Source organism: Ambystoma mexicanum, chromosome 2p, assembly GCF_040938575.1.
Source record: "Ambystoma mexicanum isolate Mex_15411 chromosome 2p, UKY_AmexF1_1, whole genome shotgun sequence".
Taxonomy (NCBI): domain Eukaryota; kingdom Metazoa; phylum Chordata; class Amphibia; order Caudata; family Ambystomatidae; genus Ambystoma; species Ambystoma mexicanum.
Window position 1 is genome coordinate 949,289,792 of NC_090923.1, and position 15,521 is coordinate 949,305,312.

Genomic DNA, 15,521 nt, shown 5'->3' on the forward strand with positions numbered 1-15,521 from the left:
GTGTAATTGCCTAGTTTCATTCCTCTTTCGGCTTTGGCAATGACGTTTTCCATTTTCTTCCACAATGTACCTTGATAGATATTCAAGTATTTCCCCCTGTGATAGTTCACTCTCACTTTGCCCTAAAATGGCACAATCGCACTTCTCGGGTATGATTCTCCAATTCTTAATTCGCACTCTGCACCTTCCTACATCGGCACGATTCACATTTAGAGTAAAATTCTGCTTTGTATTCGGTAGACATTCAAAAGGTACCTTCTTCCACTTTAACGTTACTTTGTTAATCTCAATTGTGAGATTCAATTGCCTGGATGCAGCAAGCAGGCGGTTACGAAGCGCTCTGAGGTCACGATGTAACAGTGGACTCACCGGGACTGATGTGCGCCTCCGTTCGCCTCCAGGTCTTCTGCTTAAGTTTCCCAACGTGGGCCGGCAATCTCCTCTGCACGGCTTCCGCGGCTCAAGTCTGTCAGTTTCAGAGCTCTGCCAGCTCCCACAGCAACGCAGAACTCTTCAGACTACTGTGTCGGTCTGACAGTGGGAAATGTTGCAATATGGCCCGCCCTCCACTGCACAACCTCTGCAACTGCAAACCTGAGCCTCAGACTCTCTGGCCAGACTCCCTTGGCCCTCTTCCTGCTCCCACCTTTGAGGCCAAGAACCTCGGGGTCATCTTCGACTGCACACTCCTTTTCTCCTCAAATATCTGACATCTCTAAGACATCAGAGTACCAACTGCACCTCCTCAGAGGTATTCTTCCTTTCCTCTCCTTCCCCCAGAAGCTCACTGTCTCCAGAAATCTGGTTCTCTGTAGGCTGGACTACTGCAACAGCCTCTTTCTAAATCTGCCTGTTTCTACTCTCCGCCCTCTGCAACTCATCCAGAACAGGACTGTGAGACTTGTCCTTGGCGTCTAAGCCCCGGGATCGTATCTCTCCAGCACTGAAATCTCTGCATTGGCTCCTAGTGGCTGCAAGGATTAAGTTAAAGACCCTCTGCATTGTCCACAAGGCCTTCCGGGGCCTGGGTCCTCAATACCTCCAACTCTCTCTTCATAAATCTCTTCCTACTCGAGCTCTTAGCTCATCCACCTCCAACTCCCTCAGGGTCAGTAGCTTCTCCAAGCAACGAGTTGGTGGTGGTTTCTTCGGCTGGGGCCTCCCTCTGGAACAGCCTCCCTGCCTCTCTGAAACTCGAGGAGAACTATCTCCGGTTCCAGAAGCACCTCAAGACTTTCTCCTTTGCTTCTGCCTTCTCTCTTCCTCTCCCCTGCCGATTTACTGTCTAATACTGCACTTGTCACCTGGCTACCCTCGGATTTCGGCTCAGCTCCCTACCTGCCCAGTTGCACATCCGCACTGTCTCCTGGCAACCCTTGCACTTGGGTCTGTATCTGTAACCCTTTAGTCCCCCCTACCTGCACTTTTGGACACCTGCTGCCTGCACTTACCCTGGCACCTGCCGGCCGCACTTCTGGTTATTCTTTTGATCCCATGTACAGGACTGCCCCTGCCCCCCCCCCCTTTCCCCTGGCACTTTCCCCCTCCCCACTCACCTGCACTTGCGCAATCTCAATGTCACTTGGCCTAGTAAGATCGTTGTCTCTGTTGCCCCTTCTTTGCCTCGTCTCTCCTTGAAACAGTTGTGTATAAGCGCGTTACAAATGTCATCATATCAGAGACGCACTCTGGACCAGCATCAGAATTACACCCTACTGAGGTCCTGGAGTCTCTGCTCCAGTTTGCTTTTGGCTTCTGCTGCCATGTGGAGATTACCAAACTGCTCCACTTGTCACTACTGATGTCTCCTTCACCCCCCCCTCTAATGGTCTGCACCCGGTGGGGGCTTTTTATGCCTCTCAGTCTTCCCCGGGTGTGGGTCATTACTCCTGATTGACTGCAACCTGCAGTCATGTGCCTCTGCAGTCTTCTTCCTCGTCCCAGTACTCTGGGAATTATGGGACTTGAAGTCCCCAACATCAAATTCGTTTTTTTACATTGAAATTAACTCTATTATGTGCACTACTGTTCTCACATATTAACACATGGAATCCCATAAGAGTTACACAAGGTTTTTGGTCCGATTAAAGAATGGGATTTCTCCCAATTTAAATTGGGGTCGATTACAGACCCCTCTTCCTTATTTCTCTTGGATTTATAAAAGTTCATACCCTATGAATGTCAGTAACCCTTAAAGGATGTTTCTTATTTCCAACACTCAACTCATCACCAGTGTCTTCAACCCCAGTTTGACAGACAGAGAATAAAGGTTCTAGCTGACAAGCCATTACATATTCTGGTATTGGAGATACTTCCTTCCTAGAGTAAGGTAAATACTGCATCTCATCCCCCTGGGGTGCTTCTCGTCCCAGGTGATCCACCCAGCTAATACCACCCCAGGGTCAGGAAGCATCTGCCTTTCCCTGGCCACCTTATAAAAGATTTAGGTAGGGTTTCTGTGAGGACTCCGCAGGATTCACCACATACATTAACCAAGTCAACACTGTCAGCACAGTCCCAGCCTTCCTCAATACCCTATAACTGAATCCACAAATGCTGCAGAGGTCAAATGATCCTGCCAAGAATTTAACAATATGGATAAATCCACCCATGCTTCAGAGGCCTAGGCAACGTCCTACTCCCTCTGAAGGATGAACCAAGAGTTGGAAAGATTGTGCAGGTCCCTGCAACTGGATTTGTCAAAATTCAATGTAAAATCAATTCCATCAGCCTGGCCCTCAAAATAGTCAGTCTTTTGGATAGAACTAGAATATGTATATTAACCGTCTTAAAGCAACCATCTGCTCATTTAATTTTAATGGGGGACTTGCAGGTTTGCCTCTCTTGCATCCAAACGGCTTTCATTTGAATATTCTATTGGCAGGATGCCATGTGAATCTCTTATTAGTAGGCGGGGTAGGAGGGCCGGCCTCCCAGCCAATCAAGAGGCTCAGAGTGGAGTATTTTCCACATTTTATAACCCCCGCTCTGAGCCTCCTCAGTTTGGGAGGCTGCCATCTTCCCTCGGCCGGAATCCGGTAAGAGGGCCTCCCGCCCCACCCCATCCCCTCCATCCGCCAAACACAATTTCATCACCCACAACCCGCCCACTCCCTCCCCAAATAACTTGCGCTCCAGCGTCCCTCTTCGGGAACACCGTGTGTTCCCGGCGCATCTCCTTCCCACAAATGGCCACCATGGAAAGGGACTACATATAGTTCCCTTCTCCCCGATCCATGGCGCCCACCTTGTTTTGTAGTTTATTCTCAAGTTGAGAAAAGGCAAATACGTAATTTCTCAACGTAGCAATACAGCCCTTGCAGAGGGGGCATTACCAGCCAAGTAATGCCCCAGGGCCAACTTATGACCCAGGACTTTGGCTTACTGGCACTGCCCTCCTTCCCCCGCTCAGGTTATATTGCTTGAAAGTTCATATCAGCACATTCCAGAACTGTTATGCAATGATCTGGTCTGAAAGGAGATAGCAATTTGCTCCTGCCACTCCCCCAACAACACTAACAGAGAGCGAATGTGCGATGAATGTGGTCCTATATGGTTTTCGCCTCTGCCAGCCCTGAAGTTCCAAAGCTGCAATGTGTACGACCCATTTGAATGAGTTTGATGGAGTGATTCGATTCAAGGCTGTAGAGTTTGCCTGGGAAGGAGCCAGCAAAGTTTGAATTTTGCAGCCCCCCTAAATGGGAGGCCACCACAAACATTTAAATTAATGGAACCCTCTTAATGGGTATTTGGGACCCTCACCAAATGCTAGTCATCTACTTACCTTCCGGTTACTGCTTAGCTGGGGCTTTTTATTTTTTTAAAATGCGGAATCCATCAGGACCCATTTCTTTTTCCAGTCTTCATTAATCATACTTTCAACATCTGGTCCAGTTAATTCAGTTCCATGGATTCAATTTTTACTGGGGAATTCCTGTGCCTTTATTGTTGCACGTGACCTGGGTATCACAGTGCCTTTATTCCAGCAGAGTATGAATGTCATTCAGAACTGGAGAAGTTCCTCCTGTTTGAAATTCAACTCCATTAAACTTTTGTCTGTCATCAAGACCTGTACATACCCCTCTACATTTAGCTACCCATTTTTCCTCTCTGGATTTTCTCATAGGTCCTTAATGCCAAATGACATCACATTGCACTAGCAAAATCTTTTAACTAGGTCCCTGGCATCGACGATCATTACGAACCCTAGCAAGTTAAAGGCTAAAACAAAGGTCAAGGTAGCTGCTGGCATCAAGGATCTCTGAACCTCCTTGTTCTTCTGACCTCCTCACATTTGCTTCCCGTCAGCAGAAGTACAAAATAAAGTGATGTTTTAATTTGGACATGTTTTTTTCCAAGTGAAGAAGAATAGGATCCTTCCCCTTCTGTATAACGAACTACGATTTGTTTAGCAACTGTAATCATCTCCTCTAAGCTAGGTTATGGCTAAGACAGGTCTTGGATTATTGAACAGTCTGCTCTTGCACCTCCAGCTAATTCAAATTGGTACAACTTGCCTTGTTAAGAAAGCAAGGAAATATACATTTTTTTTTTATTAATCCGGTTTTACAAAAGGATACAGTTTTAGGTCCACTGTCCAGGTCACCCTGGCCTCTATATAAAATTGTTACTCCATTCTAGTCCCATTGCTGAAGCATTTCAAACCTTTACAAAACTGGCCTGAAATGGTTTATTTGGTGACCCTGGTTATCTTGAAGCCACTTCGTACAAACAAGACTCACCGGCACCCGGGTAGGCTATGGTGACCACTGTCGGCCCACACCATCACAGTACCCATCTGTGCCTTAGTGGGATGGCGAGGATAACACTTGTTCCAATAAATACATTCAAAGGACTCCCTTGAATCCTGGTTGGATGTATATGGTGATCCCCAGATAAATCACATGGTCCCAGAAATGACAGGGCCATACCGAGAAGTCTGTGGGGACACTGGAGCAACAACACATTCGAGACTTAACCAGGCATTTTGGGATAACTGATGATGGCCCTGAAGCAGCTTCAAACATTCAAAGAACGCATCTATGTCATGCTGGGCTATTTGCAGTAGCCGTTAAGTCATCTTGCCTGAAGAGAGCAAGCACTGCATGGATGTCTATTGTGTTCATGTGGCTGCATCACATAGTTACTGAACCCACTTACATCTTGGAAAGCAGTGTGGTGAATTAAGTGGGCAAGTATGTGCCATCTGTGTGAACACAAAAGCTGTGCACACACAAGATCCATCAGGGCCCGCATGTGCCCGATGTGGCTACCATAGAGCCACTAAACACATTTGTAGGAGTTGCTTGGGTCTTCGTGGCTTGCCTGCAGTGCATTAGCCCACTGCTCTGACCCTGAACATGTTTAGATGTTTAAAGGATTCCCGGAGTCATTGTGGAACAAAGCAAGCAGCAATACAAAATATTTCACTAGTCCCAACAAGGTACATGCTCTTCAGAACATTTTAAAAAGTCACATTGCAGGTCAGAGCGCTGCCCCTTTTAATCTACCTCAAATATATCCTAAATAAATCAGTGATTGCGAAGGCCAGAGGTTCCTCAAGAAAACAGTCAAGTACCCATCTATAAAGGGAGACAACAAAATAACCAAACAATAAGCAGTGCCTTTCAACATTAGTGAACACCTTTTAAGCAATTAAACCCCTGAAACATCAAGTGTTAAATTTGTAATTTATTTATGTAGCGCCTAAAGCCTAAGCACGTTACATAGAAAATATACGGTACAAAAAAAAAATGAAAATATGAATCAATAATGGAGAGAAAGCGCTCTTTAAGCCATGATTTAAAGAGGGAGAAAGAAGAGCGAAGAAAGAGGGGGAGAGCTTTCCAGTGCTTGGGAGCTATGAGAGAAAAGGAATGAATCGGGAGGGGGCACAGCAGTGACTGTGGACAAGAAGGGATTGCGAACACCAGAGACTGGAGTGGACTAAAAAGACAAGCGAACAGATGGGGAGGAGCTAAACCATAAAGACATTTACAAACAAGACAAAAGAAATGAAAAAGGAAACTAGCATCAAAGGACAGCCATTGAAGTTGGCAAAGAGGCAGAGATAGAGTCCAGAGGAGAGAGTGAACAAAGGATACAAGTAGAAGAGTCAATGTAGTCTTTGGGTTTGACTCGTTGGACTGCTGGTGCTGCGTGGGAAGGACAGTCTGTTCTTGCCGTCTACCCTTTAAAACCAATGAAACCTCCGCGGAGAGGACGCAGAGTCAACGTAGAGTCTTTGGCCGTGGGCGGCCAAGACTTCTACTTCTGTTGGCATTTTGTTTATCCATTACTTGGTTTAAGACTTATTTTTGCTTCCAAACCATTGAGCCCGAAAGATGGTGCATCTGCCCGATGGAGGCCCTTTGATGCGCCAGAAGCTACAGAAACAAAACCGGCGTGATCCCGACACTGTCACGTTCGTTACTGACTCGCCGTCTGGTCTAGGCGAGTGCACTGTTGATCCTGCCGAAAGCAATTCTGTTCCTAAACATTACACGCCCTAGTGCGCTCCACACTGTTATCAACTCAATTGTACTAACCTCTGCAACTCTCAACACAGGCGCTATGAATAGAGACGTTAATACAGGCTCTCCCCTAGCAAGCGAACCTGAATCTGAATTTGATCTACAGACTTTACTACCAACCTCCCATCCAAGCAGTCCGGATGAAAACAGTAAAGGCTTAAACAGTGTCTCGATACCACGGACGTTGAATTGCTCTAAATCACAAAGCAAGCTGAAGGATTGCTTTTACCACGGCAGGAGTCGAATGATACCGACAGAACCAGTCTACCCAAAGTAAACTGGGCGGTGGTCTTCTCACAGACCCTCCTCATAGCAAAATGAATGATGGTACAGCTCGAGAAATTTGCAGGGAAGTGGATGTGGATGATGCCAACACGAATTCTGCGTCCCATGGCCGCCATTTAATGGACAAGAATGCAGCTCCTGCTTCCAGTATACTTCAAATAGACCTGGTGCCTTATAAAAGTACAAAGGTTAACGATCAATTGACGACTTCGAATTCGACAACTGACCAAGTGTCTCCTGAGCAATGGGAAATTCAGGAAACACAGGAAGGAACACTGTCGCAAAAAGGAGCAGTCTGGAATCCAAATCTGGGCAAGAACACATGTCACAGCAATGATAAACCCTCGATTATATTAGTGGTCTGAACATCCCTCCCTGTCTCGACAAAGAGACTCAGCATCAAACATGAAGTCATCAATTCTCCTGTACGCGGAAGCAGCTGCTCGAGAGGCTTAACTCTCTCTTGACTTTCAAACGATAAAGAAAAGGCTGGAGCGTTTGTGTAACACACCTGAACACAGAAGTAATGAAAAACCTAATGGCAGTATGGGGCATTACTCATTCTTGCAAATACCTACACATCCTGCCTTAGAAGCAAAACTAACACTTAATGCGCATGGTAGGCCCTTTCAAGACGATCGCACGAACACTCCGTTGTTGGGAAAAGCAGCTCAGCTTGGAATGGGGGCAAAAAAGGCGCACACGGCTGCTCCACTTGAGGGATTCGAAATTCACGATTACAGCACAAGTGATAAATGCCCCCCACCACTGTTGACTCAAACCGCAATACCAATGCATCAAGACCGATTGCTGCTGAAACAAGCTATCTGTGGCTGCAGGTTTACAGATCTACAACAACCTGATGGCGGCAGCCTCAACGTCGTCGATTCCATTTGTGAAGCTCTATGAATCGCTACACAATGCCAGCAAAATATTCTATTAGCCATGATCAATACTAAAGTAAGTGCATTGGAAGCTGTGGCCGAGCATACGCACAAAAGACTTGACATTGAAGCTGAAAATTCCACAAAATGGCAACTTAGACTCAGCGACCTGGCGAGAAGTGAGATTGCCCAGAAATCAGATCTCATGGAAGCGGTCTTGGATTGCAGAAAATGGCTGAGCCATTATCCGCAAAAAGTGACAATGGAACATGAATTCAGTCTATGTTCTTGCAATAACAGCATTGACCTTCGAAGCGTTAAAACAGTCATCCCTAAACGCAGGTCGCAACAGGGCGAGAAGTGCTCTGACGACATAAGCCCGCTAGACCATGAGAAGGTTGCCTCAAACTCGAGACTCAAGTCTGATCACAATCCAAAGATTGATACGCCATCTGCGCTTGCCGCTCGCAGAAATTTCAGATTCAATCACCCAACAAAGCCAATGGATAATTATGGGGACCAAATTAAAAGTGGAAATCCCTTCTCAATCAATCCGAGACTAGTGGAACCACCAAGGCTCGATGTCGGGAGTGCTGTAAGATGTGAACTCAGTCGCACCGTATTGCCACAAGAGGCCCCATTGACAGCCTCAACATTAGCCACGTTTGACATTTTTAGTGACAAAAAAAAAGAATGCAAATCCAAAGTCACCAGAAAAGAAAACTGTGACCAAAGGAATCATTGGCAAACACAATAAATCTAATAAATCGAAGAAGTTCATCAGGAATTTAACAACTCCACTTGCAATCTCAATATTTGAACGAACAAAAGAAAAGACACAGAAATCTGATAGAAAAATCAATTGGCAACAATGCTCAATTACAGGTGGAAGCTAAGCAATCGAGTGGGAATGCCAATAAACGGAAGAGGTTATATGAGGACGAGGTAGATGAGCATGTGTCTTTCACTTAGTCAGACCTCGCCAATTTATCAACCTACTCTATTGTAGACGACATTGAAATCTCATCAGAAGCCTCATTAAACAAACACAGGATATCTCACCCCACTTGATACCTAGTAGAAGCCGTGGAGTGTATATTACCGACTCTCCAGCACCTAGAAGGTTTGAAGTAGACAAGCGTCATCCGGCCCTTTAACCTTGCAACACCAAAGATCGAAACTCTGCAAAGAAAAATGTAACAAAGTCAGACACGTCACAAACCCATGAGGTTGATCAGAAATGAAATCCTAAATATACTTCCAGGCAAGCTAACAAAAGAGGACAGACAAAACAGTCAGAGCACATAGTTGAACAATGGAAGGACTCTCACATAAAAAAACTCCAATTGGAATACATGCTACATGACAAAAATGAAGTCAACCTTAATCGAATAAACCTCATGAAACTTTTGAACTGTGTGCCAACCTTGAGGACTATCATGTCTGATGATATTGACATAGTGGAATTCCTCTCAGAGAAGATCCGACTGGGTGCTTTTACATGTTCACTCCCAGCTCGTCGCAAACACTATAAGAGCCACAAAAAACAAGCTCCTTACGTTTTGTTATGAGATAAGCGATGATGTGGGAAGCCTAAGGAACCCCAAGGATAACACAATTGAAAAGACATCATCGGAAAGCAGAAACCTAACAGCAAATGAACAAAGAAGATCTTTTAGACCACTACAAGCAAGGCGACGCAAGACGTGAGTCAAACAGACAATTACATGAGAAGCCTGGTCACTATTGATGCAGTCAGATCACAGAGGCTACACCGATAGCTGAATTCTATTTGCGACACAAAGGAGTGTTCTTTAATCCCCTGCAACACGCTGGGATTCAGCCATTTACTGCAAGAAAATTATATCTAAAGGAAATTATGAGCTTATTTGCTTGCAAGAAACTTGGATGCGATTCGTACCGGTTTGCGAAGGTTTCACTGTATTTCTAAATCCGGCCTTAAAAAACCAGAGTGGACGTCCTTTTTCCAGATAAATAACTTTGGTGAAAAACATACCGGGGAGGTATGTGTTGAAATCATTGTATCCAAATGCATTTGTGCAAGGCACAATTATAAAAATAATGCACAAAGCACCAATTGAGAGCAAGCACATATTGGTGATAAACGTGTATTGGAACCCTGCCAAAATTTCAACATCTACATTTTTAACATCTATAACAATGTTAAGTGATGACTTCATGCTGGAATAGGTCAACTAATCCGTGATCGTGTGTGGAGACCTCAACTACACCTGGGTTGATTAAAGCAACAATTACTGATCCTCTCGACATAAGTGGGAAACGCTGGCTAGACGCACTATCTACTAGGAATTGTGAAATGCTAAATGGAAAACCACTGGTGATATTCCAGTGCAACCTACTTGGAAACAAAACTCTAGACTACATATGGGCATCCTGTGATTTGATTAAAAAAAATTCACAAATATTTCATTTGCAAGATGATAAACAGTGACCACGTCGCTGTCACAATGTGCTGGTCAATAAAAACCAGTCCAACAGTACTGAATGAGGTTTATACAGCTACGCTGGAGGTAAATCAAGGCTTAAATCGGTTAAGATTGTGCCCAACTCAGATCGACAAGCTAACACACAGGCTAGCATATGCCAATGTAAGAGGTGACAAGCTGATCGACTGTTCCATTATTAGCTCAATTTCATTTGCAACAAAGTGGCTTCAGGACTAATCATCTAAAACAAACACCCTTTCAGTATAAAAGTTCATACTGAAAAGAAAAAGCTGCTTGATGACCTTAAGACACTTAAGAGAGGACTTCTGCTAGCAGATTTCCTGGTAAAGAAAAAAAAGCAACAACAACAGTATAGAAACTTGTTACTCTTGCATAGACAACTCCGTGAACAATATGTAAGAGACAGAGTCGCAATATCTGGACAATCATAAATGCTGGCTCATTGACACAAGAAGCTGATATGTTAGTTGGAGTGAATGAAACAGCTTGGGTGAAACACTTTACTAAAGTGTTTAAAACACCTTCGACCAAAATCTCAAAGCCACTTCAAAGCCCGGAAGTAGCATGGAACTTTGAGGGGGAAAAATCGGAAATAGAAGCCTCAATCACAAGGGTCAAAAACACTGGAGCAGCCGGCCAAGAGGGTTTAACCAACCTAATACTAAAGAAAAACAAAATTCAGTGGGCCTTGTTTATCAAATCTCTTTTTGATAAAATCACGCCAAAAAAAATATCACGTTCCTGGCAATCGGCGGTAAGGTCCCCATCTTCAAGAAGGGGGTAATCGAGCAGATCCCGCGAACTACCATCCGATTGCCTTGCTCGATGTTATTGGTGAAATCGTTACATCGTTTTTGCAAAAAAAACTGGCTAAGTGGGCAATTGAGGAAAAAAAAATCATTGACGACAGGCAAACTAGTTTCACAAGAGGCGTAGGAGTGGAACTAAATCTCACGCTCCTTAATCTCCTAAAACTGGACGCAATGAAAAATAAACATCTATTCCCTGCTTTCATAGACATGTGTCAAGCACTCGACCGAGTTAATAGAAGGGCGCATGTGGACGAAACTGCAAAATTGGAACTGTCTAAATGATTTATTGCAATTTATCATAGAACTGCATTCGAATACATCTATTTGTATAAGATTAAATCCAAAGGGCGAGTTAACCGAAAGCATTCAAACCGAAAGGGGCGTCAAACAAGGTTGCCCTCTTGCGGCCCTAATCTTTAAACTCTACATCGCAGACATTCCTGACGCCCAGTCTATGGCAAATGCCTTCCCACCACGAATAAATGGAAATCAAATTAGCTGGGCAACTTATGCCGATGATTTGGTCTTGGCAGATATGACAAATAGGCCTGCAACGCCCATTAACGAAGCTAGATTCCTACCTTGATGCCAACGATATGGAAATTAACGTAGAGAAATCAAAAATTGTAGTCTTTGGTACGACGCATGGAGCAAAAGGAAGAAATTTCAAATGGCACACAGCCGGAAGACAACTGGAGCGAACACAAAATATAAGATACCTTGGGATCATTTTTAACACCTCAATTGGAGAACGGCAGTGGACTGAAGTTCGGACTCGAAAAATGACTAATTTGAAACTTCAAGGAGCAAAACTCCATCGAGAATATGGGAAATTCATGCTCACTCCAATAATTATGTTTTACCGGCAGAGAGTGGTAGCGGCAATCACTTTTGGAAGCAAAGCTGGTTGGAACATCAATTGCACCTTGTGGAAGCAGTTAGGCGGCCAGTTTTGGCAAAGAGTTCTAAAGTTGTCTAAAAATGTCTCCATCACAGCCATTTGTTATGAATTGGGACTTCAATCCCTCAGCTCCCTAGTGCTGTGGAAATCAATCTCCATGCTCCAAAAGATGAAAATGAAAGACTCAACCCGTCCATATGAGATCTTAAAAGAATTTGCGGACAAACCTTATCAAGGCCTGTTAAGAGATTGGTTGTGTACAATTCTAACTCTCCTTCAACAGTTTGGGGCGAACCTTTAACTACTACACACAAATCCGTGTGCAGTCAAAAAAAAAAGTGATGTACTGTGACTGTACTAATACCATCAACGGAAGAGCAAAGTTAAAATCCAGTCTTGATCTTAGTGCAGAGTCTCTTAGTGTAAACCATCTCCCGAGTTATTTACATAAATTACCCTCAAGAGATCACAGGGATCAATTTATTCGGTTGAAATTGAACCAACTACCGACCAAGGAGACGCTGTTGCTAAAACAGGACCAAAAAACTAAGAATAGCTGTTGTCGATTCTGTCCGCTTGAAGTGGAATCCTTGAAACACTTGGTAGTCAAATGTTTAGCATTAAATTCTATAAGAATTGCGGCCTTGAGGAAATGTGCTCCCTTAAATGGGGACATGGACGATTGGTGGTTGTATATACTGTCAGGTAACAACCAGATGTTAACATGTGCAATTATCAATTATCTTGACAGCTTACTACAGCATGAAGATTGGCTAGAGGCTTAAACAGAGACTGAAACAATTGGGGAAGATTGGGTTCTGTGGTTCCTTTTTGGGTTTAGCTCTTATTCCATATTTAATGATAACCTTGATTTGATCTATCGATGGATGCAAGGATACGGGTTGATTACGTGTAAAGAACTAGGATACATGTCAATTTTTGTAAAAGTTTGTAACAAACTAAACAAAAAAATAAATAAATAAAATTGATCTAAGGGGAGCAAGACGATGGGTAGGGAGCCCAAGGAGACTAGAACTGTAAAAAAGGCAAGAAAAGACAAGAGAAAATATAAGAAGTTTGGAAGCATAGTGTGTGAGAAACCAACAAGCCCAACGAATGTTAAAAAGCTCGAAGCTGCATGAACAGGCAATGGAAGAAACAGGAGAAGAAAAGGACAATAGGCTTCATTAAGAGTAAGTTACTGCCAATTTTACCACTATGCTAAATTATAAGGTTGGACCTGGAGTGGAGGATTCACCTCCAGGAAAATCCTGGAGCTAAATTCTGCCACTCACTGTGGGGAAAAAAAATACTCAATAAATAGGCAGGATCACCGAAGCAGAAATTCCACTGCGGTTAATTCCGGCAAAAATTTACCGCAGAGATACCGGCCAACTCGTAATGAGGCCCAATGAAAGAAGACCACCAGAGGGCACGGACCAGCATGGCCGCATTGTAACAGCACAGTCACCCGTGGCGATCTGAGTGAGAACCAAGGCATACCTGGGTGATTCTTTTGGGGTGAAATCGCCCACAGAGGTCCTGGTGCCCAATAAGTGGAAGGCGCCAACAACGGAGCAGGCTGCTGAATTGGTGTGCAGAGCAGGGCCGGGATCCAATGGTGAACGAGAGACAGCGGTTGGGGGCTGTGTGGAACCCGGGATGCATATAGTTTTACAGCCCAGAGAGGGCTAAGCAGGAGGACCAGAATGGTTTGAGCGGAGGAAGACCTTGCTCCCCGTGGCCCAACATGGGAAGGAGACAAGCGACGGGAGCAGTGTAAGCCTGCTGAAGCCGGGGGCGTGGCTTGGACGGCCATGTAAGAGGTCGCACTCTGGAGGAGCTCCGCTGATCCTGTTTTGATCCTGATGGAGGGGTACGTCCACGGGGGCCGGCCGACGTTGGAAATCGATGTCCAGGTGTGTGAATGCCACCACTACATCCTGTGAAAGTTTGGGACATCTAGACGGCTTAGAAACCGAAATAATTGTGATTGACTGGGACGAGCCCTGAGCAGGAGGACAAGACAAAATGGCGGCGACACGTTGCGAACACCGAGGATCATGAAGTCAGTGTCGCGATCACGAGTGCTGGACCTTTGCGTCCCTTTGCTCGGAGACTAAAACACACGAGCGCCGCCTAGGACGCACGGGGGCCCAGCGAGCTGGAGTGCCGAACGAATGTGGCTATAACGACAGGACCGTGGGCCTGGTGGTCGGAGTGCTCCGGGCGTGTTGGATGCCCCAAGTGTGGTGGGTCAGGCTTCGGACGTTGGGTGGCGTGACTCCCCCTTGGTGACTGGCGGGACGGGCCCTCGCCCGTCTCATACAACATTATGACCACGAGAGGTGTGAAACCTAAGGCCAAACAGCCCACGATGGAGGCTTACGCCAAGTCCCCCCCAGGGGCGGAAGGAGGCAAGATCAAAGAGACCCCCGTGACGACCGCGGAGTCACCTGGCACGATACAGGAGGTGCTGGCGGCGATTGCGGACTTAAAAGTGTCATGGGAGACCAAGCTGGGCCTCGCCATGAAAGAGCTACAAGAAGGCTTAAACCTCAATATCGGTGCCGTCCAGGAGGAGGTGAATCTACTTAGGCTGGATGTGAGGGCGGTCTCGGAACGCGCGGGGGCCATCGAGAAGGAGACGGCCACGAATACGGCAGATTGCGCTGCTCATAAAAAGGAGCTACACGCCCTTGTGCAACGGGTGGGCAACCTGGAGGACAGAGCGGAGCAGGCGGAGGGACGTGCCAGACGCAACAATATCCGAATCGTGGGCCTCCCTGAAGGAACTGAAGGGCCAGACCCTACGGAATTTGTGGAATCCATGCTTTTGCAGGAGATTACCGGCGGGTTACTGACCCAGGGGTTTGCAGTTGAGAGAGCTCATAGGGCCCTAACCAGGAAGCCGCCTCCCGGGGCCCCCCCGCGGCCGGTGATCGCGAAAATTTTGAACTATCGTGATCGCGAAAAGATTCTTGAATTCTTTCGAAAAGGGGGAACGATTGACAGAGGATCCGCTAAGATCACGGCCTACCCTGACTACACGCTACAAGTACAGCGGAGTCGGATGCACTTCGGAGCGGTGAAAAGGAGACTTCGTGAAGCTGGCCATCGCTATATGCTACTCTACCCGGCCAAATTGAAAGTCTTCTACAGAAGCAGATCCCCGTTTTTCGAAACACCAACTGAGGCGATGGACTGGCTAGACGCGCTGGGCAGTCCTCAAGAATCAGGCATCCAGGCAGAGACTACGGAAGATAAGTAGCTTGTGGCTGGGCCGCCTGGGGCAACGGGGCCGAGACATTGGGACTTGAATATAGTCATTTGTACGATATGTGATGCGTATGATGTGGTACTGACTGGCTGGCCCGTGGGGCGTGCCTACCCGTGGTCACTTTATTGGGAGCTCTAAGAGGCTTCCTTTGTCCCCAATAGTAATATATCTAGTTAGTTAGGTCGCTGTTAGATCGGCGACGCCCCACGGGGTCCTATTCCTTGTAAACGGGATAAGACCAGACGCGGGTGGGCCTGAGATCCAGGGATGGAGCTGGGCTTTTGTTGGGAGGGGAGGGGTTGTTTGCTGTGGTGTGTAGTTGGGAAACAGGGAGGGG

General features: G+C 45.9%; 1 protein-coding gene across 11 annotated transcripts in view; it reads right to left on the minus strand.

Annotated features, from left to right (window-relative positions):
- The window catches only part of FRMD8 (FERM domain containing 8), a 1,471,206-nt gene that overhangs the window by 1,224,997 nt on the left and 230,688 nt on the right, over positions 1-15,521 (minus strand). The window contains exon 2 of one of the 11 annotated variants that reach the window (XM_069644730.1): positions 8,805-8,884. The exons of the other annotated variants lie outside the window; for them this stretch is intronic. Coding sequence (XP_069500831.1) covers positions 8,805-8,847 — 43 coding nt within the window. The 5' untranslated portion in view covers positions 8,848-8,884. The remainder of the gene's footprint in view (positions 1-8,804; positions 8,885-15,521) is intronic. 11 annotated transcript variants of the gene reach the window in all.